This window comes from Nesoenas mayeri (assembly GCF_963082525.1).
Source record: "Nesoenas mayeri genome assembly, chromosome: 2".
Taxonomy (NCBI): Eukaryota; Metazoa; Chordata; class Aves; order Columbiformes; family Columbidae; genus Nesoenas; species Nesoenas mayeri.
The window spans coordinates 125,119,910-125,147,181 of record NC_137543.1 but is presented as its reverse complement, the minus strand read 5'-3'; the positions used below and the strand labels follow the sequence as shown (position 1 = coordinate 125,147,181).

The following is a 27,272-nucleotide window of genomic DNA, read 5'->3' as shown; positions in this document are numbered from 1 at the left end:
GGTGAAAAATAAGCACCAGAGTGATTCTGTTGTGTTCTGTTGCTCAGAGTTACTCATGCATTACGATTATAAAATTAATATGTACTTGCTGGTAAACTCAGTCAACAGAAAAAGCTAGCTTGGATATATGAAATCAAAAATTATACAAAAATTATATGTATACATTCATATGTCAAAGCACTTTTTTTTTTCCCTAATGTAGTGTAACCTGCCATGGCCAAATTACACTCACTGAAGCCACTACAACTCAATACAGCCCAAGTTATAGGCCCATGTTTCCAGCCAGCTAATGATATTTTCATTCCTTATTCTTGCCAGAATTGTGAATGTAATATTTTACCTGTCATTGGAAGCAGTTTAACACAGTTTAACACATGACCACGCTACCTTTTTTTTTTTTTTTTTTAATATATTTGCACAGAGTTAGAATGAGAGCAAGTATTTAAATCAAGCTTTAGGTTTAAAAAAAGAGAAAGACCTACCTATTTGCAGTTAGAGAGTGATTTCTTTCTAAGCTGTTCCTCTGCAGTAGCAGGCGGTAGTTCGGCATGTGTTGTGAAATTAGTGTTTATAAATGTTACTATAGTAACTGTATCCCTAGCCACAGGCTGGTAGATTTACTGTTCTCATTATCTAGTGAGCAGCAAGGTAAAAAGGTAAAAAAGAAAGAAAAAAAAAAAGGTATAGTAGAACAGCTGTGCTCTTGAGGATTCAAGAAGGAACCTCAATAAAAATATTATTTGCCTTTATACTAACCAGTGCCTTATTGGATGCAATACAACGATGTTTTTCCAATTAGACCCTCATAAACACACCATGAAATGTAAACAAATACTCGGGAATTTAACCAAAGTCAGCATCTGCTTCGTAACAACATCCACCTTTGATTTTTCTTTAATGGGAATAAAAACTTCTCAGGTTTTTAAGGACTTTGAAGAATAAGGTCATTCGCCTACGCTGTGATCCTCTGAACACTCCCCTGTGCAGCTTCAGACATAAGCACATGCTGAGTGGCGTTAATAAACACCAGTGGAGTTACTTATCTGTGTGAAAATGGTAAACGTACTTTCAGAAATGAAAATTTCTAATGCATTTATATGCAGCTGTGCAAACTTAACGCTGGGTTAAATATCATTAGCTTACTGTTTAAAGGAGAAGCTGGTGATGAAAAGGAAAGGAAAGGAAAGGAAAAAGAAAGAAAAGAAAAAGAAAAAGAAAGAAAAGAAAAAGAAAAAGAAGAAAAGAAAACCATATTGGGTGATTTAAAAGCCACAGCAGCTCTCAGGAGAACTAAGCGTCTATGTTCAGGCACGGACATTAAGTCGTCCATAGGAGCCAATTTGTTGTTCCAGATGCGCTCTTTGCTTGTAACGTTTGCTACCGAAGAAGAGTAGTTGAAAAGCTGAAAGTGAAACTAAGCAGTAACAGTTTCATTTTCAAGTCAGAGAGTAGAAACCTAACCGGCATTAAAAAGATGCAAGCAAAGATGTTCTTAGGTGATGGTTACCATACAGCGGCTATTTATTATTTTAAAACATGATTTAGACACTTTAAAAATTTTAAAAATATTACTTGTTAAATTTTAAATAAATCTCGTTTCCCCACCCCTCCCTCCCTCCCCGTTTAACTTGCTGTAAAGCTTGGGACAGCCGCCTCCCTGGGCAGCGGCTCCTCCACCTTAACAGTCCGTCTTAAAGCACGGGGGATGGCAGCAGCCATCTTACTGGGTCGCTGTCACAGCTGCTGGGAAGCCCTGAGCCAGCTCCGAGCCAGCCCCAGCCTCCGCCGCGATCTCCCCGGGACCGAGGTCCCCCGGCACCGGGAAGCCGGGGTGCAGGTCCCGACCGCCCCCGCCATCAACCCTCCGTCGATTTTAATACTCGCCCCCAAAAAAAGAAAACAAAACCCAGACCTGCTTTTTCATGAAAATACTACAGCTTTTTATTCCATTTTCACCCATATCACCTAATGTAAAAGCCAACTGACCATATAACCTTCTGCTTGAATATATTCCCAGGAGCTGAGAAGATGAGGGAAGAGGGAGACCACAGGAAGAGTGTTTTCCCTCTACCCGCCTCCCCACTCCTAACTTTGCAGAAGTCTGGAGTCATCTTTCCTTGCCCCGTGCAAGGTGCTAAGGCCCTGCACCTGTGAGAGCTCTTAATAGGCTGGGGTTCCCTTTCAAACTAATATTGCAGCTTCAGGTTTGCACATCAAAGAGCTGTAGATCACATGCAAACACCCAGTCTCAATCCCAACCTTTGAAACCGTGCTGCCGTGCTATAGAACTGCCATTTGTGGTTTCTCACAGCTCAACCACGTTTTTACATATGTGCAACGGAGTGCAACCGCCTCAAAACCGAAGCACTTGCTTCTGTCCATCGAGTGCAGTTTCTGTGGCTGGATCATTTACTTTATTTTAGCTTTCAGTTAAAAGGCAATCCCTTTAAGACTTAAGTTTATGTGCTGTCAACACCTGTTCCTGGATAAAGGAAAAAAAGCCAGCCGCAAAAACATGATGCGAAGAACTGAGCGGAGTTGTTGAATTCTCCTGTATTTAAAACTGAAGGCTATTTCTATACTGAATCAGAAATCATCTGGGGGAAAAATGAATCCTTTAAGAGCTGCCGCAAAGTGCACAGTGGAGAAATACAATGGTTAAGCCAAACAAAGTAATGACACTACGAGGGGGAACTGAGCCTGTGGCGGCCCCGCGGGCTCACTGTGGTTCGGGAGCGCGGCCGCTCCGCGCTGCCACCGCCGCCGGCCCGGGCTCAGCGCAGTGCGCGCAGCCAGCCATGTCGCCTCTTTCTAGGGCAACTTTCCCCGCAACCTCCCGGAGGGCCGGGATGGCTCGGTTGCAGCCTCCCGCACGCAGCGGGTGCCGCCGCCACCCTCTCCGCGGGGGCGCAGGGCGCCGCCCGCCCCTGCGCAGGGACGCGGCGCTCCCCCCGCGGTGCGCAGCAGCGGGAGGCGGGTGTCGGCCCCCCCCAGCCCCCGCCCGGCGGGGCAGGAGCCGCCCGCGGAGCGGCGGATCCCTCCTCCCGCCCCCCCGGGGAGCAGCCGGCGGCGCGGCGAAGGGGAGGGTCTAGGGCCGGGCGCACCGTGCCGGCCGGCCGGACGGGCGGCTGCCGCCGCGCCGCGGGCATGGCGGAGCCTGGCGGTGCCGGGGCGGCGGGCGGCGGGCCGCAGCAGGGCTCCCCGGCCGCCGGGGGCCCGGCCCGCAGCGCCGCCGAGAGCCCTGGGGGGCCAGGCTCGGCGCGCACCGCGGGGAAGAAAGCGCAGCTGCGCGCCGCGCCGCGGGCCAAGAAGCTGGAGAAGCTGGGCGTCTACTCCGCTTGCAAGGTACCCGGCCGCGGGCGCCCACCCGCCCACGGAGGGTGGGGATTGACGGAAGGGAGGGGAGGGAAGGAGGCGGTGGGGAAGGGCTGTGCCGGGCGGGGGAGGCGGCCCGGCTGCAGCCCGACGCTCCCCGCGGAAGTGGCCGTGCCGGTGAATCCTGCTCCCCCGGAGCTTTCCGGCCGGTGGTCGAAAAAATAAAGCCCAAACGCACCAAAGACGGGACTGTGGGGGCAGCGCCGCCCTCCGTCCTGCCCTAGCCGGGCGGCAGTGGAGGTGCCCAACCCCAGCGCCTGTCTGTCCGTCCTTCTGCGGGAGGCGGCGGCGGGCGGGGTGGCTTCTGGTGCCGGCGGTGAGCGCTAGGTTGACAGCGCTGCCGCAGCTGCCAGCCGCGTAAACACCCCGGCGGGGAGCGGGGACACCCGCCTGCCCATGGGAGGCAGCCCCCCCGGCCCCTGCCCTGTCCCCGCTCCGCGGGAGCGCACCCCCGGCCCCGGGCGGGGGCTGCCTGTCGGCCAGGGTGCGGCGGCGGCCTGGCAGCGCAGGGCTGTTGACATCGCAAAAGCCGCTGCCCCGAGCTGGCACCGTCAGCAGCCTCTTTGGCAGAGATGCGAAGGGGCGCGGCCTCCGGGTTTGGGAAAGTTTTGTCCCCGCCGGTCACGTCGCGCCGTCCCGCTGTCCGGTGCCCGGGTCGGCAGCGGCTACTGCCGCCCGCCTGAACCCTGCCCCGGCGGGGATCTCTTCTCCAGCGCCTGCCTGGTGCTTGCTTCTCATATTCGGCAGAGCTGCCCAGGGTTTTCCTCCACAAGTACTTTCCCTCCACCCGCAATTTTCTAATTGCTGGGAGAAGCAGGACTTGCCTGTTTGTCGGAGATGGAGGAAGCCAGGTCAGAGCTGTCGCTCCTGCCTTTGGAGGCCTGTGACAACTGGCATTGTCATCTGTGCGCGTGCACATGCGGCACACACAGGAGGACCAGTGCGGTCGGAGCACGGGCCGCTGGCTGCAGTGCTGCTGTCAGGGCATTTCCTGGATGAACAGCAGGTCTGACATATTCAGATTGGCAGTGCTGATGTCAAGTCCGCTAGTAATGCTTTTGTTATTGAAAATAGCTGTTTGGGAGAAATGTGCATCTTATTTTCTCTGTTCCATTACTTTGGAAGCCTCGAAAGGGCAAACATTAAGTGAAAGGCCAAAATAAATGCTAACGTACATGGGGAAGCATCATAGTGACTTCATAGCCCTGTCTGGTGGTGTGAGGAGCTTTAACTGTATGCTGAAGGTGTGGCGCAATGCTGTCATGTGAGGGCAAATTAAGGAAGCCACACGTTTCAATTTTTCAGCTGTTTCCATGTGTGCAGGCACCTCCACTTCAGCTTTGGTGCGTACATAGGACATTGCAAGATTGCAGCCATGTCAGTAAGTTAAAAGAGCAGCTAGTGTACCTGAAACCTCATTGCAGGCTGGTTGGCATGGTTTGAAGCTTTCCCAGTGCTGAGTCCCTTTTGCACCCCCATATTGTAAAGTTACCAAGACTTGCTGTTAAATGATCCTGGATGTGTCACAGGCTGTTTGGAGTGTGTGTGAATTGCTTTTTTATTCTGTGGTCGGTTCTTTTTTCTTCCTCTGATATATCTCCAAATGATCTTTGTGAGGGCAAAAGTAAAAACCTCTTCTGAGGTGCTTTGCCCCACAGAGGTAGCTGTGCTATGAAGAAGTGCAGGCAGCCTTGTCTCCTTTCAAACCCTTGGCTTTTTTGGGGACCCACCAGCGCCATGTGTGTGCACTGCCACAGGTGCTTTGTTGGAAGGGGGACAAGTGCCATTTCAGGGGCGTGGAGGACGTGCTGTAGCCTGCTGCCAGCCCTTCTTTCCCTCTCACAGAGCTCTGGTGGTGGGGTGCACTGTGGTGACAGCTCGTGCTGCTGGTGCTCCGCTGGGTGGCCTTACTGTCCCTCTTCTGTGAGAAGCCCTGTGTGTGTGCCCCATTGGCACTCCAGTGATGGATGGAGCAGGACCCATGGCCGAGGGCACCGCAGGGCCTCTTCCTCCCACCAGGATCAAGGCAAAGCCACAGCACTAAATGCTGTTCTGTGTACAGATTAAAATGCAAAACCTACTTTTGCTATTTCACTTAAGTAATTAAGTGGCAGGCAGCTTTCTTTCAGGTCTCAAAACAAGCAAGTAGGCAGACGGGAAGCTCCTTGAAAACTAATCAAGTGGCTTCTCCTGTGGGATATAGGGGGAAGGATCCAGCAGGGTGGAAGAATGTGTTATTTTTCTTCCTGAACACCTGGCAGGTGCTCCAAAATGACACTACTTGACTTGTAACATTAGTGGTTTGCAAGAAACTGTAGCAATGCAGAGTGTAACTTCGAACTTTTTCATACTTTGGGTTGCAATTTCTCTTCCATTAATTTTGCATTTCTGTATGTGAGTGTAGAAGAGTGAGAGAAGACAAACATACCACCTCTGAAGGGGACATCTGTATGCATTAAGTAGGGGTTGTATGCGAATCTTGTGTAAATCTACACAGCCCTGTACAAGTTGGAGTGCAGAAAACACGTAATGGCATCCGTAGCATCTATCACCTTCCCTCATGTAGATGGAGTGATTGGTCGCCATGTAAAGGATGAATATCACTGGTAACAGCAGAAATGCTAAGCAGAAGAGGGTGGAAGGCGTTGCTCTGAGGTGGGATGCTCAGTCCCCGCGAGGGACCTCCTGGTCCTTCTTCAGTGATCCCTTCTCTTCACAGGAAACACGGACAAAGACTGCTGGCAAAGACGTCTTCAGTGTGCACATATTCTAAGCAGAACAAGAATGAAGTTTAGGGAGCTGCTGCCCAGGTTAGAGAAATGTGAGGTTTGTTTCTTTTTCCTGGTAAAGAATTAGGACAGGAAAGTTGTAGATGTTGAGCTGCTTTACTTGACTTTTTCCCCTGTGAGAAAAGGTCGCGGTGGAAGGGGGAGAACAGGCTCTGCTGTGTAAAAAACAAACCAAACCAAACAAACCTTCTTAAATGCCCAAGTTTGTGGGGTGGTGGTGGGGAAAAAGCATGTTCTAAACAATAAGGTATATATTAGGAGTTGGCACAGTTTTCGTGACTTTTGGAAGTCCATGGTAGTGCTGTTTGCTGTGCAAGGTTTTGTATTTGGCATTTGCTATATCTGTGCACATATGAATGGCTGCATACATCATTTTGGTTTTGTCCAGCGTGAAACTGAGCATTAGGCATGCAAGCTTGCAGCACTTTTATATAAAAGCAGCACTGTGTGACTTACATACATAAATATATTTAATGAAGATGTAGGAGGAAGTCTCCTCAGCTTTTTTTTTCCCCTATTGGTTTACAGTATGTGAAAACACAACTCTTTCTTCAGTCTCACTGGGAGTTTTTTTATAAATAAGTCAAAATATGTGCTATTTTAGTACACTAAGTTTTCTGTAAAGTTGGTTATTTCTCATTACATACATCTTACAGTAGTGCCTGGATGCTTATAAATGTAATTAGAGCCCAGTAGCCCATGACATTTGCACAAGTAGCAGGGAATAATCCTTCTTGAGGAAAGACTTTGTGCTTTAGATAAACAAAACAGAGAGTGAGAAGAGTTATGATGAAATGACTTGGCTGAGGCCCTGCAGCAAGTGAGCAAGTGGCAGAGGTCGAAGTAAAATCTGGGTCCCAGGCTCTAGAGCAGCTGCTGGCCCTTGGTAGAGGCGCTGCTTCCCGCATCTCATCCTAAGGTGACCTCTATGGCATTTTCCTGCTCTTCTGCATAAAACAGAGTTCATAGGGTAAATACGTATCACTGTTTCCATAATGAAATATTTTTTTTCCTGGCTTTCATAGATTAAAATGAGGCAGACTTGGCTGTATTACTACTTGGCTCTGTATAGTGCAAGTACAGCTCCTTGAAGCTCAACTGGAAATGTATCAAAGTTGTTTTCTGTAGGAGTGTATAGGAGACATACAAGAAATCTAAAGCTTTCTTATGATCATTTTCATATTTGGTAAGTGAAACTGGAAAATACAGAGAATAACATACTTGGATTGATTAATAAGTGAAGAACATTGAACTAATTATTTTGTATTGTTAAAGATAAATGGGTCAGCTAATTTCCTGATACATATGAGTAGCTCCCCAAGCAGTGTCTGACTGTCTGATTGCTGGATACTGGACATCTGAGTAGGAAAAATATGTATTTTAGATTCATCAATGTATTTGTTATGGTTTGTGTGATATTCTTTGTTAAAAGCATCGATTTGAGATTATTGCTTGCAGGAAAGAAACTTACAGGATATTTTACACAGCTTTTGTGTTGGGAAGATCAATGTTTTTTTCTAGAGTAATTATATTTCCTGGAAATAGAAAGATCTGTAATGTGTATGTATAATCTGTTGAGTCTGCTTTGCACCTCAGTAACCAGACAGGGCAACCTGCATGATTTGGAGTTGGAAAGAGCCCAGTACAACAGCTGTCTTGAAACTCAGCTTTAAGATTGTTGGGGTCTTTTAAATTGTAATTAAGTTAGTTTGGAGTTTGCATGCTCCTATGCTGATTTCACTGTCTTAAAAGTGGAGGAATGTTTTAGTCTATAAGTCACTGTAATGTTTTCATTTATTTGTGATTATTTAGACACATGAAACTCACTGAAAAGGGGCCAAGTTGTGTAATGTTGTAACTTTCAGGTGCTTCCTTTTTAAATAAAAAATACTAACAATATGCGTTAAAATGTACTGTATTTTTTCACTGTCCATTTTTGACCTACTATCAGTATATTCAGTATTTTAAAGGAAACAGTAACTTCAGAACTTCAGTTTGCCCACAGCTGCAGTTTTCACTGCCCAGAGCTCCCAGAGAGCTTGATTTCCTGCATTGTAATGCTCCGCCTAACGTGGAAAGGGTCAAAAATTATTTCAATTATATTGTATGGTGCAAAATGTACATAATTTCTGCACTGTTTTTGTTTGTTTATTTGTTTGTTAGTCTTTCTTGGTGGAGGTAGGCAACAGTGTCTAATGATTGTGTTTTATTATACTGCACTCATGCAATTTTATTAAGGTGTGGTGTTTGTTGTCCCCAGGCCTGTAAAGATGACAGTCATTACTTTGCAGGCTTCAGTAAGGCAGAAGTCCCCAACTTTCTCCAGTGGCTTTATCAAAGCTCGGCAGATGTCCCAGAAAAGAAGGCTTCAAGGACTGGATGTACTAGTTCAAATGCTTCTTTTCCTTCCTCCCCTCAAAACTGTTTTGATCTTAAACTAAGTTTTTGCGGAGGTGAAGTCAGACTTTATTTTCTAATGAAAAGCAGATGAGTGACATTTAAAAAAAAAAAAAAAAGGAGGGAAGAAGGAAAAAGCTGAAGATAGTCAAAGAAAGGACTGAATGAATGAAATGCTTTGGAAGACTTAAAACAACTCAGCAATTTAAGCCACTGAGGAATGCACATTGCGTATTCATTGCAAAATACTTGCACTGTCAACATCTACAATGAAAGCTTAGTTTTAAAGAGGACCTTTTAGGCTTGTGTTTTCTCGTGGTTAACAGAACATTTATGCTGATTCTGGTGTTTTATAGAGAGATTAATGAAAAAAAACACCCTAGTAGTTGTTTGAGAAAGGTCTCTGGAATAATTTGAACAATACAAATTAACATCTGCTTCAGAAAGATCTGGCGAGGAAATACTACTGAGGGCAGAAAAAAATCTGCCGTTGAACACGCTGTTTTTATTCTTCCGTGGGTGGCTTGATACTTATTTTTGGCAGTTTAACTGAGCTGTTATCACGATTCATGCATCTGTTTGTTTGCATCTTTGCTGTTAATTATTGTGTGACACTAAAGTTTGTGTAGTTACTCACTGTTTATAGTTTTTAGGCTTGATAGTAAATATTGCGTGGTGAGCTTCTGTGAAATACTGCTTCCACTTGGAGAAAAATATTCTCAAAAAGCTTGTGCCTAGTTTGAGGGGTTTTTTTTGGACATGTTTTATTGTGGTATGATTTAAGACAATTAATAATAAGCATGATATTATGTCAGTCATTTACAGTGTTGAACATTTGTGCGGACAGCTGCATGGGAAGGATCTCATCTTACTTCCCTAAAATAGTATTCAATCAGTTTTTGTTTGAGAACTTTGTGATCATCTCTTGAATTTTCTTTGGCAATAATCTCATTTTCTGACAGTTTCTTTGTTTGTATGTTTTTTTCTGTGAAAGTTTCTTTATCCTTGTCTTAACTGCAAAAACTCTTATGGCAGCATTGCCTCTCCCACAAAGCAAATGTGAATAGCTTATTTGATATTTATTCTGTCTAGCTCAAGATGCTAGTTGAAAGTGTGGTTTCACATAATCTCATAGATGTTCAAAGCCCCACACCAGGGCAGTCCTTGGTTCACAGGTGTCACTCAATCACTGATCTCTCTTTCTAGTCATTAAACTTTAAAAGGTCCTATAGGTCTGGATAACAAACAAAAGTAAAACTGGCTCAGTGCCTGTGAAACTGTAAGAGACAGTTTCTGCTGTAAAATAACATTAAGCCATCTTCACTTCTCTGCCAATCAGATTACTCATAGAAAACATGATAGAAAAATAACATTCAGTATAAATCCATCCAGATTTCATTTTATGAGACTTAAACCAAATAGTTTTAATCTTCCCCCTATTTAGTACTGAAACCTTCCTGATGCCACATTACAAATAGGTGGGTGGCAGGGGGTCTGCACCCATGCAGTGAGTTTGGAGAGCCAGGGGCTTCAGGCGATGCAGGTTGTACCCCTTCCATTGGAAGTGGTTTTGTTGGGCACTTGCAGGTGGATTTCTGAGTCATGCTGGTGGCTCTGGGTGCTGACAGCATCACTGGTACCCCTTGGTGCCTGCTGGAGGAACCCAGACGGAGAAAGACTATAGTATTAGATATGGTCAAAACATCATGTGGTGCGCAGCAAACTGCAGGCAGCGGTTTTCTTGGTGGTCAGGTTGCTGAATATTTAAACTACTTTGGAAGAACAGTTTACCATCAATCTCCAAAGCTGTCAGTCTTAGGAGCTGTCAGACTGTCAAACTTTCTGCTTCTCCTGGGTAGGATGGGATTTGGAAACATAAAAGGAAAATGAAATAGATTCCTGAAATAAATTGCATTAAATATATTCAGAATTGGTTTTGAAAAATGACACCTTAGTGCTGGATATATTAACATCACAATTTTTCCTACTAAGGTTGTTTCAGTCATAAGTATTATGCAGAAGTTGGCATACTTTCCTCACTGAGGCCCTGGCACTACAAATTCATGAGTATCTTATTACACCCTAGTGCACAGATATCTGTGAGAAGCAGAAAAAACACACTTTTCTTCTAATCAGATCTTCAAATGGGAGCACAAATGATGTTAGTAGTACTTGGCCATCAAAATAACTAAGATCTTTTGGACATGCAGAAGAAAATCCCCTCCTATAAGGCTGCTCTTTGGATAACTAGAATTGGGACTTAGAACTTCTGCATGGTTTGAAACATGATTACACAAGTCACAGCCTCTCCCTTCATGGTCACCCCTTTTAGCTGCAGTCTGTGGGTGGTGTTTCACATTCACTGAGTGTAAATAAACCTTCCAGGGTGAGCAGTAGGTTTCATTGGTAGGGTCAGTGTCTTTGGCATCCCTTGCTTTTGTGGCCAAGCCTTGCTGTAGCCAGCTTTCCCCAATACTGCAGTTATTGTTTGTGTGTTTCAGTATGTCATTAACTCTGCTTGGGTTGTCATGGGCTTGTTTTTAGTTGCATGATTCCTTGTTACTGGTGTAGCTGATAAGGCAATGATAAACACATTGCCTGTTAGATAACCTGTTTGTGTTTAAATCATTAAAACTGTCTTGGTGGCAGGATCTGTACATGTCGATATACTAGTAAATGTTTGAATACTTCTTTCATATAGGAGCTAGGGCTTTCTGTTAAGGAATTAGCCAGAGTTTTTGTATTTTTTTGAGCATGATTTACTTACCAGAACCATGTTAATCTCTCTATATATGGTGCTATTCTGTTTCTTTCTAAAAAATAAAGCCGAGTCGTGTGGTAGATTAAAAGCCAAAACCAAACAAAATAACAATGACAAAACACCCCCAAACAAATATCAAAAAAAACAAACAAAAGAAATTAATAATGTAACTTTTTTGTTGCTTTTGAAATAGCACAGTGTCAGCAAGCTCCTGGTTTGTGTTTGGTTTTGTTTTTTTAAATGCTGTTGATCGATAGCCCCTTTTGCTTTGATTTCAGGCCGAGGAATCCTGTAAATGCAATGGCTGGAAGAACCCCAACCCACCTCCCACGCCGCCACGGGCAGAGCTGGGGCAGGCAGGCGTCAGCCTGGCCGAGCCGTGCCGCAGCTGCAGCCACGCGCTGGGTAAGGCTCCCCCGGCCCCCGCGACCCGCGTGCTCCCCCCAGACCTCTCCGCTCCTGCGGGACAGAAGCCAAGATGCCATCGAGAGACCTAGAAATGGGGGTTATGATTGGACATAAATGTCAATTGACTTAGCATACCCTAAAGTGGGTTTTGAAGGAATTGAACTAAGGTACAACTTGTGACAACTCTGGCATTTTAAACTGTTAAAATGCAAAAGCACTTTTAAGCTACCCCAAACAATTTTAATACTTTGTGTCACATAAGCATTAACCTCACATTGTTTTATCTGTCAGATGCTTTAGTTACAATCATAGAATAGTTTGGGTTGGATGGGACCTTCAAAGCTCATTTAGTCCAACCCCTCTGCAATGAGCAGGGACATCTTCAACTACATCAGGTTGCTCAGAGCACTGTCCAGCCTGACCTTGAATGTCTCCAGGGATGGGGCATCTACCACCTCTCTGGGCAACCTGTGCCAGTGTTTCACCACCCTCCTTGTAAAAATGACTCTCTCCTCTAGGCTGTGTTATGTTTTCTTACCATAGGATAAACAATAAAATATTCTTGAACAATGGTAAAACAGGTACTCTTACCTATAAAAAGAGCTGTGCCTTTTCTGTGTCACAGAAAATAATACTGGGCTTGTACTTCTTAGCTTTGTCTAAGTTATTGTGCAGACCGCTTGTGTATCTTGAAAGCAACTGCTCAAAATCCACTGTTAAATACTGTTGTGAGGTTTGGGTCTTTGTTTACAAATTGATAATAAATAATGATTCATTACCAACATAGCCTGAAAAACGAGTGATGAATCACTGTGTTATTTTTTTAGGAATTTGTGCTTTTCCAAAATAAACGCTGATGATTTTTCTATATGCATTAGCAACTATTGAATAAAAATTTAGCTAAAATAAAATTCAGAACTAACTGAAAAGAAGAAGTTGCTATTTAATTTTTGTTGATGTCCAAAACTTAGGACAGTGAAATAAGAAAAAGGAAATAGAAAATCATGCATCATTTATGTTTTACTTTTGAAAACAATATTGTACTTTGTGTGGAAAACTTTTATTTAAATTGGGATTTATTTCTATTTCTCCTCTGTTTTCTTTTTATGCTCTCATCACATTTGATCTATTTCTGGGCTTTTCAGCGCATTTCTTTCCTGATATTGCAAATCTCTGGGTTTGCTTGCAAGAGAAGATTAATAAATGCACAGTGTCACAGAAAGTTTGGTTGCTTTAGTTTCAACCTTTCATCATGCAGCTTCCCTGTGCTGCTTTTGGTTTTGCAATTAGGGCAGCTTGTGTTACCCGTCCCTTTCATTCCTGGCCTTTGAAGAAAGAAGTTTTTGGTTGTTTTGTTGTTTTTTTTTTTTAATCTTTGGAGATGTCATGTCTGTCATTTCCCTGTTCTTCAGCAGAATTTGTGAATGGCTATGTATTTTGTAGAAAAACTCAGCTCTTCTAAAGGCTGAGACTATTTTTGGTCTGTTAAAAAATCTCACATTGCTCATTAGCTAGGAAACTAGGGAAAATCAGTACTGTAAAACCAGTACCAATGAAAGTGTAGCTTATGGGACAATATGTTTATTAATTGCTGTTTTTAGGGAAGGTAAAGTTTCTTATTCTGCCATCTGCAGCTAATGAGGATGATGTTTCATTTGAAATAACTGAAATAAGCTGCTGTCTGCTTCCTCATACTACTGGCATAAATATGTCTTTCAGTGGTGTTTTCCAAGATAATTTTCTTACTCATCTCCTCTAAATTGTTGTGTTCCTGCCGAATGCCTTTAAAACCAGACTGACCACAATGTGTGCAGACTTCAGATTATCATCTGTACTGTATTTTCTCTTCCTCAGAGAGCTGTTGAAATAGCAGTGTGGAAATTCCATTACTGGTTTAATCCATACCTGATGTAAAATGTAGGATGTTCATTTTTTTTGCCCCCTTTTTTTTTTTTAAAAATCTATGATTTTCTTCTAAAGGTAATCCTAGACATTAGTTTTGCTTGAGCCATCTGTTTTTGGGGGTATGTTTTGATCTTCAAGCCATTTTACTAATGAATTCCCACAACAGTTTAGGAATGGGCTGTGAACACCTGAAGAAAGATCATTTGTTTAGCTGATATACAAACGTAGGTGACTGCAGTAAATAGTAACTGGCAGCAAATACATACTGATGATACATTTGTTTTACTTTTAGATTCACAGTATGGGTAATAATTCTCTAGTTTAAAATGGCCACTAAGTAGTCAAGGTAACTTTCAGTGTTATGAAAAGTGCATAGAAATGGCTTCTTATGCTGATGTTTTATTCATTTGTTAGTTGAATGCAAGGTTTTCTTCTGTATATTATCAATTCCTAATGCAGTGCTTGGCTAGGAGGGAATTTATTACTGTTACGAGATCAGAACAGACAGCTGGGAATATTAAAACTTCACATCTGACTCAAGGACAGAAATGGAATAATTTTATTCTGCCCAGAATGCTGAATATTTCTCCTTAAAGAAATCCCATAATGGCCATCCTCCTTTCAGTTCTGATAATATGCTCAGAACTTAAAACATTATATTTTAAATGTTAATTTAACTGGAAATAATTGTTGGCATCTTTTGAACGTTCTGAGCCATGGTGTCACTTTTGCTTGAAGCTGCACAAATTTATTGAATTTAAATGTTTTGTCAGCTGTCATACCAAACTTTCCAAAACTATTTTTGCTGGGTGGCCAATAGATATGATAGTTTTCCAGTCAAGTGTTATTTCTCCCCAGTTTCTCTCCCCTGAAAGAATCAGATTTATGCTGAAAATTTCTTACCAGTCCTAATCACACTGGCACATCTAAGGTAATATAGTGGTTATCTAAAAGTAAATATCAATAACAATTATTAAAATGTGTAAAAACTAATATACCAAACCTTTTAAATATTTTTCTTGTAGAGGATTTTTTTTTTTGTCCTTTCAGAGCAAAGGATATACATACCATTTGTCTGGAGTAAGCAAAGATTGTTGCTTTTTGTAATGAAAGCATCTTCTTCTGGGAATTGGCTTTTTGTTTTAAATTGCCTTCTCTTTTCCTGGAGCCAGTTGTTCAAACTAGCTTGAAATGAATGTCCCTCTTCATGCGTACAAACCTCAAGCGTTTGAAAATTACAAATGTGGAACTCTATTTACCTTTGGAGATGATAAAAGGGAGTTTGTCACTTGGAAATTGTTGATATGTTGGATATGTTGAAAAGTTGCTGTTTTGTAAACTTCTGAACAAATGACCATATGCAATCTCTAAAAGCTTTGTTAATGTACTGTACACAAAGCATAGTCTGACCTTACATGATACGAAAGTAAGAAACTTAGCCAATAATGTCCAGTTTAAAACGAAAAGCCTATTTATGGAGCTGATTTTTCTGTTAGTCTTCACAGAATAAGGTGCTACTTGCATCAACACTTGAATTACCTAATTTATGGGAATTATGGATTTATTTTTAGTCAAGAAACCTTGTCTCAAAAGCTTAACTTCTGGACAAAAATGTATGTATTTATTATGTATTGTAGCATATTAATACAGACAGGATTTGTGTGGTCTGTTCTAAGTAACAGACACCATGATTCCAACCAGCAGTCGTTCTTCTGCTGTGAGAATTACCACCACTGGACTATCTTTACTAATTGCTCCAATGTGACACATATTGCAGTTACCTCATGCTCTGTTTAAATAGGTTATTACAGGATCAGTGCCTTTACTATTAAGGCTTAGTTTGAGATATCTTGGGGAATACTTGTGCTATTGGTTCTCTCAGTAGGCTTTTTACAGGTTTGGATTTTTATTTTGTTTAGCTGCTCATGTTTCTCACCTGGAGAATGTGTCTGAAGAAGAAATGAACAGGCTACTGGGGATTGTACTGGATGTGGAGTATCTATTCACCTGTGTCCACAAAGAAGAAGATGCAGACACCAAGCAAGTTTATTTCTACCTATTCAAAGTAAGCTGAACTTGTGTAGTAACTTCTCGGGTTTTTCACTTTCTCACACAGAAGGCAGTTTCACTGCCTCTCATGCATGTGTGACCTCATCTGCTGAGAGGTTTTTTTCCCTCTAGTGTGATGCTCTAGTGTGGGTTAAACATTGTGGTACCTACAGTGTACCGTACCTTATTCCAAAAGACATCCAGATGGTTCAGGAGCTGACTCTGAGTCCCATTCATAAACTGTGCATGCGACCACCTGCAAGCCTCACCCTCTTCACTGACACATGGGGAAAAGTCAATTGATGTAGATGCTGACTGACCTGCCTACATTTGCTCAGAGAGGCCTCTTGTAGACGTTTCAAAGAAGATATGCAGCAGTTCACAGTAAAGTAGCTATAAATGTAGATGACTAAGCAAGCAGATATATAGCCAGGACATTTTCAACACTGCTTGCAGTGTGTTGTGCACCTGTGACTTCCATTGACCCTGTTTATGCAAATATGCTAATTTAAAAAAATTTGTATATTTTTAACAGCTTTTGAGGAAGTGCATTTTACAGATGGGAAAACCTGTAGTAGAAGGATCTTTGGAAAGTCCCCCATTTGAGAAACCTAGCATTGAACAGGTAAACAAGCAACATCTGGGTTTGGATGGTGTGGTTTTTTGTGTGTTTTTTGTTTGTTTGTTTTTATTATTTTATTTTATTTGGTGTTGTGTGGTTTGGTGGGTTTTTTTATTGGTTCGTTGTGGTTTGTTTTGTTGTTTTTTTTTCCTTAGGACAAAATAGGAGACTGTACAAGTCTTCTGCTTTAGCCTTGGTACAATAGTTACATTATTCGATTTCTCTCATCATTTGTCTTATGCTTTAATGAAATGGAGTTTTTTTGTGGGTTTAGAAAATGAACTTAAAATATTACTTTTATCTGTGGCAGTTCTAATCTTTCTTTGTTTCAAGTGATGAAAAATGCTGTTGAAGCTTTGAAATCCAATATTAAAATTACGCTTGCCTTCTGTAAATGAATGAAAATGTTACAATCCAATTCAGTGACATTATAGCCTTCTCTTTCAAAGGGCGCACAACAAAAAACAAAGCCAAAACCAAAGAATAACTGAGGCTTTTGTAACTCTCAGTGGATAAAGAACACATGACAAATTCAGGTTTTGGTTAAGCAAGTTACTGAGAATGCACTTTTGGCACACAAGTGGGCCCATTAGCTCCAGCAAGGCTATGCAGAGGTTCACATACCTTGCTGAAACAAAAGCTTAGTGTTTTCTCATCAGTGTATGAATGGATGCTCTATTGTTAAACAGGATAATTTAAATGTGAAGACTCTTATATGTAATAATTATTTTCTTGCAACTCTCATTTCTTATGATTTAGGAAAATCAAAACACTGCTGAATTTCTGGGAAGTCTGCACCTTAAATTCTTCTTTAGTTTGAGTATAAACAAAGATTAAGTGTATATAATCCCCATGCACTGGTAGGCCTTAAAATATACCACTAAAAAGGTTATGTGCAGTATAATTTTTGGTAACATTCTTCATACTGTTTAATTTGCTTGACAAATTGAGGCATAGAGATGTAAGGCTAATTCTTTTTTCAGTTTATTTTGAAATAATTTTCCCTTAAAATAGGCAAATATTTTCAAATGTTTTTATTATTTCAGCAACTCAGTCACACAAGATTACTTGCTAAACAGCACTATTACTGGTTTATAATGTATATGTATTGAAGAACTTTCAGGCACACCTTTTAAATATTCAGCAGTTTTTTTAAAAGTAGACAGTATACAAACTGCAATGAAGTGACCTACTTGTGAAATACTGGCACTTACTGAAGAAATAATGTGATCTGTAGGCACAAACTTAACTAGAAGTCCACAAGGCCTAGTCTAGAATTGAAAAATGGCTGGAGGGTTTTTCTGGTCATACTCAATTACAGAGGAAATAAATCATGCAGCATGGTTATCAGCAAAATTGTGCATATGTGAGCATATAGAGGAAAACCCCCTGTATCTTTCTCTATTTGCTGACAAAATTTTTTACTTTGAAAAGCAAGGAAAAATAAAGATATTTCCTTCTCTCCCTTTAAGTCAGCTGCTGAAGGTGGATAGAGTAAGAACATCTGAATGAAACTGCAGATGTGTACAGGGGAACCAGCTTGTGGCAGCACACAAGGATCTGAGCAAGGAGTTCATGGTCTCCAGTATTTGTTTTCTTTCTCATGTAATGCAAGTCCAGGATTAATAAACATAAAGTGAGGAATGTTCGAGGACACGCCTACAAAAAGTATGGCTAAATAATCAAACATAATTTTCTTCTGTTTTAAGGGTGTGAATAATTTTGTGCAGTACAAATTTAGCCACTTACCCTCAAAGGAAAGGCAAACGATAGTGGAACTGGCTAAAATGTTTCTGAACCGCATTAACTACTGGCACCTGGAGACACCTTCTCAGCGAAGACTAAGATCACCCAATGATGATATCGCAGGGTATAAAGTGAATTATACCAGGTAACGCTGATTTTGCCTGTTATGTGTCTTGTTTACAAATATGGCATGTACATACTTATAGTTGCACCTTGTGATTTTTTGCAGTCATGGAGCTTATATGAAAACCTGAGGATTTTAGTGAGACTATATCAGAGTTTCACATGCATCCTTATGTTTTGAGAGGTGTGTTTTATCAGCCAAGAACAGGGAGCAGAGGTCACCAACATCTGTTTCTAACACTTTTACACGTCCTTTGTTTGCAAAGTTGCTCTCAGTCTTCTTAAGATACAAGCCTCATGTAAGATCCTTATTTCATGTACTAAAAAATCAGGCAATTTGTTATTCAGCTTAAAAGAAAAAAAAAGAAGAATGAAGATAACATTAAGCATTGTAAAGCATCACAGTTTGAAACAAAATCATGGAAGATGTGAAAAATAAAATAATTTTGTAAGTGCTTGAATGCTAAATGGTTAATAGATTTTATTAGGTTCTTTAAAACGCTAGTTCTTGTTATGAACTTCTAATACATTGTCAGAATTCAAAGGAATGACTTAGTCACTGAGGGAAGAAGAGCTAGGATAAAAAAGCTGGGTCTCTCTTAATTTTGCTTGTCTCATAACAATAGCGCAACGCTTCTTTCAGTTAGCGCAGTGACAGCAGTTGAGGTTCCTGATGGTGCCGGCAACAGTTAAGGTGCCGCCCGAGCACAGGCAGCAGTTACCCAACGTCCCTGTCAGTGCACCCGTTCCCAGGAACGGCCGGGGACACTGGCTGAGGATGAGCACTGCCTTCTGCCTGCTTTTCTGGTGGCCTTTCCTCTGACAAACCTCAGCTCTGTGAAGGAGACAGCAGACCCTGGCGTGAGTTGAGACTGTGGGTGGTGATACAGCGGATTGCGCTGTGTCTGTGTCCGACCGGGATGCCCTCAGATGACCTGTCACCTCAAATATAACTACCTGGCATAAAGGGCGGTTGCTCATAATCCGTGGGGCTCCTAAGACCATATTTGGTGGATCTTTGACCTCCATTTATTTGTGATACTGAGGTCAGATAGGCAGGGTTGGTTGGAGTCAACTTCTATTAGGAAACAATAGCTAGTGTTGGCTCTGCTTGGTGACTTTTGTTGTTAATAATTTTGTCACTTGTGGTTTCTCAAACCTTCCTGCCCACAGTTGCTAAGCTTCCCTCCAACCCAAAGTGTCACCTCTTTCCACCTGATCTGACCTGCCATTGTGAGCTTCTCTCCTCTGTGGTGTGCCAGGTGCTGCTCAGGGTGCTGAGGAAGCCCCTGTGCGTCATGGGCGCACCTCATGAGTTCTTGCAGTCACCAGCTTCATTAGAAAACCTGATGATTTCAGTGGAACTATATCAGAGTTGCACACTCATCTTTGTGTTTTGAGAGGTGTGCTTAATCAGCCAAGAACAGCGAGTAGAGGTCTGTGAACAACTGCATCTCACAACTCTTTTGCAACTCTTGTGTTTGCAAAGATTAAGACACAAGAGTTTAGGAGAGTGTTTTGAGACAGACTGTACTTTGGGTCTGGATGAAAAAACCTGTGCAGGACCCAGCACAGTCTGTTTGCATCCAGTTCTTAACATTTTCTTTTAATTATTGAAGCTTTCATAATGGTTCTGGTCTGATTTGGCTAGAGTTACAGATACCAATGACTGTTCACTTACATGCAGATACTGACTTTTTTAGACTTTTTAATAAAATTAACAGATATTATGACCTACATAGTGTACTCCTGATTTACTTCTTCAGTAGCATAATCCCTTTTCCAAGAAGAGTAACACAACATGCTCTGTTTTCACATGTACTTCTCAATGCAAAACTCATTATGGAGGGAGTTACTGGCAAATGGATATGTGTCAAGTCAGGGTGTAATGGGAAGAAAGCAGCTGATGGGAGACCAGGGTGGGAGTCCAGTTGGATTAGGATGGAACTAGTTGAAAGCGTCACCCCTTTTGTATCTGTGTGGGGAAATGTAAAAGTTTAAAGAGATACAGGCTAGGCTAATGGTCTTTGGAGTTGCAGGCAAGAGCCATAGGAGGCTGAATGAATGCGCTGTGGAGTGAATCCCTGACATCAACATGAATTTTATGTGATGTATAATTATTGTCTGGAACGAGCACTTTGTGGAAACTGGACTGCAGAGAGAAAGAATATATGGAGACTTAAAAGTACTTGGCTGTCATTTCTTTAAAAAACTGGGCAATATAAATGCTACTTAACTCTGTCCAGACATACTATGGAACTGATTTATACGGTCATAGAGCTCTCAGCTGTGTTATAAGTGATGTGGGTAGTGGTTTTAGTGCATTAATTCATATGTTAGATGGTAAAAATTATCTGGCTTTTTTCCCCTTTACAGGTGGCTTTGTTATTGCAATGTCCCTCAGTTCTGTGACAGTCTACCTCGGTATGAAACCACCCAGGTTTTTGGTAGAACATTGCTTCGCTCTGTTTTTACTGTAATGAGGCGGCAACTGCTGGAGCAGGCCAGACAAGAAAAAGACAAGCTTCCTCAAGAGAAACGAACACTAATCCTCACCCATTTTCCAAAGTAAGGGATCGTGATGTGCCTGCGTTGAAGGGTAACCAGTAGTATGCAATTGGGGCATGGAAATGGAAAAATTACCTGCAGCTTAAAATAATTTCTCCATTTATTCAGTAACAAGTACATACTGCCGCTTTCTTTTCTGCCATAGCTTGAACTAGCATGTTTTACATACACAACTGCTTTTTTTCCTTTGTGCTAGGGCTTTACTTTATCAAAATGATTGTTCATCTTGCTGGGGGATTGTGCTTATTGCCCTTTAGTAGGTATTGTTGGTCACTTTTTTTTCCTATAGTCCTTGATAGCAACATAGGTCCAGATCTCCAAAGCCATATGCTTGCTTCTGCTTTTGTGATGTAGCTCGGAAAAAGGGAGTGTTGTATTGGCATTTGTATACACTTCAGAATTTCTATTTAATTCAACATTGTAATAGGGAACAAAGTAGGGAACAAAGTAGTCACCTTACCCCAAAAGAGATGTGTTAATTTGATAAAGAGGAATATAAAGCTGCATCAGTGAATCCTAAACCCATGAATTTCATATTGACTACCTCTTCCAGTATTGGAATATTAACGACGATCTCTCACAATTAAACAACAGTAATTACATATTGCTGTATGAGGGAGAATGACTTGTCTTGAAACATGCTCAACTTTGACAGTCCTTAATTTCAAACATTTTGCTGGTGGTTAAGGGTGATGGCAGTGACAGGATCATTTATTGTATGCTTCCCTGTTAAAATAGTGTACCATTTCAAAAATATAATTGTTCTGTGAGGGTGGCTTGACCCTCTAGCCCATATTTTAAAAGTCTGTCCCTCCTAACAACAAAGGTACTGAACCTACAGGGGAGCTGGTGGCACTGATGCTATGCAAGCTACTGTCTGAGGCTGGAGCTGGGTTAGTGCTCAGGGGAATGAAGAACAACAGGAGCTTTCCAAAGCTGAGTAAAGCCAGGATTTGTTGTTTCTACTGTTATTAATAGTGCCTTTTACCACTTTGAAAAATGTAAACTGTCTCCGGGGTAGACTGTTATGGATACAGGAGTGTTTGTGTACATCTGGGAATAGGATCATGATCTGGCCCTGATATAGGTATAAAAAAGGATTTAATGCTGGATTGATACAAGGAACAGATTTGCAGAAGGAGTTGTGCACCCGCCCCTATGTTTCCACTGCCTTTTACAGCCTAGATAAGTAATTTGAGAATCATTATTATTCACTGCTGTTCCTTTTAATATTCTGCTGGGGGAAAAAAAAAAAAAAGACAAGCAGTGTTTGCTGATGATCTGTGGGAAGTATGAATAACGCCTTAAATCTTTTATGGGCTGTACTTGTCTGAAGCATTTGTCTCTCTGCTGACGTGATGCAGAGCAAACCCTGTGGAGGAGCTGCGGCTCAGAGCTGGTGCCTGGGTTTGGTTCAGAGCTCCCAGCTGCACCTTCCTGGGCAAAGGGAGCACCCACACATGTCCTGTACCACTCAGTCGGGTGAGGACAGAGTTAACTTTTAAATGCTCTGTGCAGTAACTGGTAGTAATGACAATTACTCAAGAGGTTAAATTAAAGCATGAATTTACTAAAAACTCAGTGGAATTACAGTGAATAGTGGCTTGGCAAAAGTTTGTAACTATATCATAAAACTTGACAAGACTTCAACAACAAAACTCACAACTATATTACCATTATGGGCCCAGAATAAAGTTAGAATGAGAGAAAAGAGAGATAGATTAAGATATCAGAAGAAAGGTAAGGTTTCAGCACTCCGAGGGTCCGTCGATCCAGCGATGATCTCTGTAGCTTTCTTGGTGGTGGGTGCAATGAAACTTCATTACTAGTGTCCCAAGTGAGAAATGTTTATACTTCAGTTCATTTGCATGCAGGATAGGAGAGGGTGGCTCATCTCCTCCCTTCGCTTGCTCCTTATGCTAGTTGAGGAGATTGTTCCAGAAATGGGTCCAGAAGTGCTCAGAATTGAGTCGGTTAGTCCTTGAGGGATAGCTGGTGATTTGTTATTCCTCCTAGCTGGTCAGTGATCACTGAATGATGCTGCCTTTGTTCAAGCCAAATTAATGAGGGTTCAAGGAAGAGATACGGTTAATGATGCCTTCATTTTGTAAAGAGGCCTCAAGGAAGACTTAAGTGCTGTCTCCACAGCACTTATCTATTTCTCACTGCCAGAAGTTACAAAAACCAGCTGCTTAAGGCATAATGAGGTGCATACCATGTCCATCACAACAGGTTACACCTGTGTGCACCTAGGAAGAAGTCACTGAGAGGTCTGAAGGCAGAGTCCCTGTGCTGCCTGTGAAGGTAATGTTTGCTAAGGTTCAATTCGTGCTTCTGCTCCCCCACAGATAGTCAAATAGCTGTTGCAAACTTTTTAGCTGTTATCAGCTGTATAGATAGCAGGAAACAGTGCACATTGCTGTGCTTAGGTATAAATGTCCTATATATAAAATACCAGAGTAGGACTTGATCCTGAAAATCCTTATCCTGTTCAAGAAAGTCTGACTCGACAGTCCTGCGGTTCCAGCTGGTCAGTTTCTATACATATAGATGACTAGAGAGTAAAAATGTGCGGTGTCAACTTCTGTTCTGAAAACTCCTTTTGTGCAATGTAAGATAAGCAGCTATCTTGCTTCTGAGAGAACCAATGTATTAGCCCTGTGAAGGCAGGTGTGCTGGTTAGTCTGATCTGTGGAATTTCTTTCACATATAATAATATGAAGAGAGGTTTAAAATCACACTTTGTATAAGTGTACCAAAGTAAGATTAAAAATACTGGTATGCAAGCACAAACATGCAATTAAATTTTACAGTAGCACACTTAAAGAAATGAAAGTATCTTCCTAAGAGCATTGTTAATAACTAACACTGGGATTTTATAAATCTGTAAGAGGCAGAAAGCAACCGCATCTGCAAAACACCGGTTTATCAAAATAGACATATTTTGTCATTGTTGTATAACAGAAGTACCTTGGCATCTGTCAACTCATAGCTTTCCTATTAGTGCACAGTTTCGTTCTGTAAAAGTAGTTTGTAACTCTTTCTTCCTGCATTTATTAGTACAAATTAGATAAATATTGCTTATAATCAAAGATAAATTTTCACAGTTGTAAGCACTCTGCTGAATTCAAATACTTAATGTCTGCTCTGGCTTATGACTTCATGTGTGTGTTGGTTTTTTTTTAAGGATTGGTCAACAATTTTCTTACTGATTCATTAAATATTTTTAAATCTAAAAAAAAAAAAAAAAAAAAAAAGAGGCTGCAAATGCTAATTCCAAAAAAGAACCTGCTTTGAATGATCCTATTAAGTTAATATTTCACCTGGTTTTGTGCCTAGGTTTCTGTCAATGCTGGAAGAAGAAGTGTACAGCCAGAATTCTCCTATTTGGGATCAGGATTTCATGGTGTCTAGTTCCCAAACTGGACAGCTGGGAATCCAGACAGGTAATTTGCATTTAGTGATGGGCTGGGGAACAGCTGAATATAAAGATAAACCTGTACAAGTGATGAATTCTAAGGAACGAGCTTTAAGTATGCAGCTTTATAAATAGCAGGGTATACTGAAATCAGTCTGCATTGAGTAAGCACAGGTGTCTGACTTTCTGGTTGTTTCCTCACATAAAGATCCCATTTTGATGATGAAATACAGCAAATTGAAGGTGCCAGTGGAGCAGGCTGGTTGCTGAAACAAATCACCTGAGTATTCAAGCAGCACAAGTGCACTCGGTGTGCACAAGTGAGAATGATCAGTGGGTAAATGGCTGTGGTGGGTCACCTGCCAGACCATGGTTCTCTCCCATGAGGACACTCGCCAGTTGTCCAGCTCCATGGCAGCAGGAACTTGGCAGTAGGAAGGCAGTGACTTTCCACATCAGATGTCCCATTGCTTTTGCACACATGCTTTTGATTTATTCTCGTTTTTCTATAGCTTTTCCTTGCTTTGTTTCTTATTCATGTGCCCCATTGGCTATTCTGTAGCTTTATTAACTTTTCCTCAATTAGGATACTGAGGTATAAATCATCTCTAAAATTGCAGGGAGGCACTGATGACATGAGGTTTTTTTTTTTTTTATTTTCCCCTTCTCCTCTTCCATTCTGCTCCAAGGTATTTAAAATCCACTTATGCAGCTCAGGAGTTGTCTTCAGTTTTCAGTATTTTAGGAAGCAAAGACTGGAGGCATTTAATTCAATATTTTGTGACAATTCAGTATTTTGAATCATTTTTGGTTATCAATTGACAAAACCATCATGTTAGCACTTTATCTGATGGTGGATTTCGAAGTGTAGCTGGGAAATTCCACTGTGACAGATACAGGCTTTGTTTGTGAGAAATTCCTGGTCTGCACTGTGAACTGGTGAATTATACGCTAGGTACAAATTCCTTGCAACTCTGAAATCATGTTGCTCTTAGAGTTCATTCTATCATGTACATTTCTGCAGTGTTTCATTTTTATGCATACCTTTTACACACTTGATTCTTGGTGTGAATATGGAACAAAAGAGCTCTTGCTGGTATTGACACCAGGATAGAGGCATGTAAAGAGAAAGACTGCAGGTGTCCAGACTATGAGCTGTCACCTCAACTTCCCACTTGCCTACCAAAAGTCCTGACACAAATAAAAACTGAATGATTTGGGATATATATATTTTAATATATTAGAGAGAGAGATGTTAGTCTATGGCCTTTTAAAATAATAGTTTCATCCTCTTAACTGGTGCAACATCTTCTCCCTTTATTGAAGTTGATTTGTACAGCCAGTCTTTGAACACAGTGAAAGTGGACAGCTGAAGCTGAATGGTGAGATTTTGCTTTTCAATAGACTCCTACAAATAGCGTTTTCATGAGGCTGAATGCCAATGGGCTTGGCAGGTGTGTGAAGGAAGTTTGTTTTCTTAGCTTATATTCCGCACTGCAGAATAATGAAGCCTGATATGTTCAGTGAAGTAAAGCTGACTCTGTCATGCAGCAGTAATACAGTCCTTCGTTAGGCAGAAATTTAGAAAAATATGTTGCAATAAAGCTCTAATGTCTCTTGAGGTGAACTGATGACATTGCTCTGTTGCACAACATCAGCTGTTACTTGGCATGTGGTAGGTGTGAAGTTGTGTCCCTTGTTGGGACAGTCCTTCAGTCAGCACTGTAATAATGGGTTCCATGTCCTGATTTTTTTGGTGTTTGTCTTTTATGCCATTGCAGTTATCAGTCCTCCTCCTGTTGCAAGATCTGTTTCATACAGTGCAAGTCCTTCGTCTCTGGAGCAGCCCAACAGTGGGAATATGAGTCCTGCTTGCAAAGTTTCTTCTGCCCTTGACCCAAACCTAGGTAACCAAGAGGGAGACTTGCGTTTGGGTTTCTGTCAATGTTATCAGCAGTTGCAGTATATGGTGACCATTGCCTTCAACTCTGCAATAGCAATCTTGAGGTGTTTTTGCTAAAAGACATAGGCACACATATTTTTTTCTCCACTGTGGTAATGTTTAACTAGCAGAAATGGCAACTGTATTTGGAAAAAAAATAGTTTGTTTAAATTCATTTAAAATGGGCAATGGTCTGCAGGTGTCAGTGGTTGTTGAAAAACACTTTACTTGAAGTACCTGTATCATGAGCCATGAAGAAAGGTTTAGTTTAAATAAAGACAGAGTAGAAGAGGACATCACTTTTTTTTTTTTCATTTTAAAATCTTTCAAGGTACTGAAATTTCATACTGTTGAGGAATAAAGAAAAGCAGAAACACACCAGGCAGGTTAAATTTAAAACCCGAGTGAGGTCAGGTTAAAAAGCAAAGTTATGGGGGAAAAAAAGTTGTTGAATGCATAAATTCTCCTAATAAATCCTTTTTCAAATACCTCAGGATTAATGAGCCTGTCAAGAGAGTTTGTAGGTCAGAGAGATGATCACAAGCTCATGTGAAGTAATTCGTCAAGGAAGCAGAAAAATCTAAAAGAATTCTTAGCCTCGGTGTTTGCTACAGAGGGACTTAAGGTGGCTCCTAAACTGCAGCTTTCTTTGAGGGACAAGTTGGGAAATGATCTTAAAAGTGGAAATGAGTAGATTTTTTTGTTACATATCAGCAGAATGAGTAGTAAGTAGTCACTAGAAGAGTGGTTTTGTTCTTTTTTTTTGAGAGTGTGGAAAGAAATATGGAATTGACAAAACTGATTATTAAGTTGTGCAGGTGAGCTGTCATTGGAGTTGCCCTCAGCACTACAGAGCTGAAACACACAGGTGCAAAACTAGTTTTCAAAGAGGTCCTAAGAGAATTTGGGAAATTGTCAATTTTAAGTCTCCTATTTCAGACAGTTAGAAGAAACAATAATAAACTGATTAAGAATGCAATGAATATATGTGTGGGCAATGTGATGTGTGGAAATTCAGTGTTCCTTTTCTACAACTCATGAATTGTATGTATCTGTGAAGGAAGTGATGAGCATTTGGAAAGAGTTTTGTATACCTGGATTTCCAGAAAGCTTTTGACGAATTGCTTCAAAAATTCTGTTTTAAACCAAGAAATTAATCCTTTGGGAAA

General features: G+C 41.3%; 1 protein-coding gene across 2 annotated transcripts in view; it reads left to right on the top strand.

Moving 5' to 3' along the window:
- Window positions 1-3,017: 3,017 nt before the first annotated feature.
- Window positions 3,018-27,272, top strand: part of KAT2B (lysine acetyltransferase 2B) — a 43,472-nt gene continuing 19,217 nt past the window's right edge. The window contains exons 1-8 of one of the 2 annotated variants that reach the window (XM_080338600.1): window positions 3,018-3,345; window positions 11,601-11,727; window positions 15,555-15,700; window positions 16,220-16,309; window positions 18,016-18,197; window positions 20,552-20,743; window positions 24,083-24,189; window positions 25,943-26,068. In XM_080338600.1, the coding sequence (XP_080194726.1) occupies window positions 3,148-3,345; window positions 11,601-11,727; window positions 15,555-15,700; window positions 16,220-16,309; window positions 18,016-18,197; window positions 20,552-20,743; window positions 24,083-24,189; window positions 25,943-26,068 (1,168 nt within the window). In that variant the 5' untranslated portion in view covers window positions 3,018-3,147. The remainder of the gene's footprint in view (window positions 3,346-11,600; window positions 11,728-15,554; window positions 15,701-16,219; window positions 16,310-18,015; window positions 18,198-20,551; window positions 20,744-24,082; window positions 24,190-25,942; window positions 26,069-27,272) is intronic. The other variant, XM_080338599.1, reaches the window with a different exon arrangement.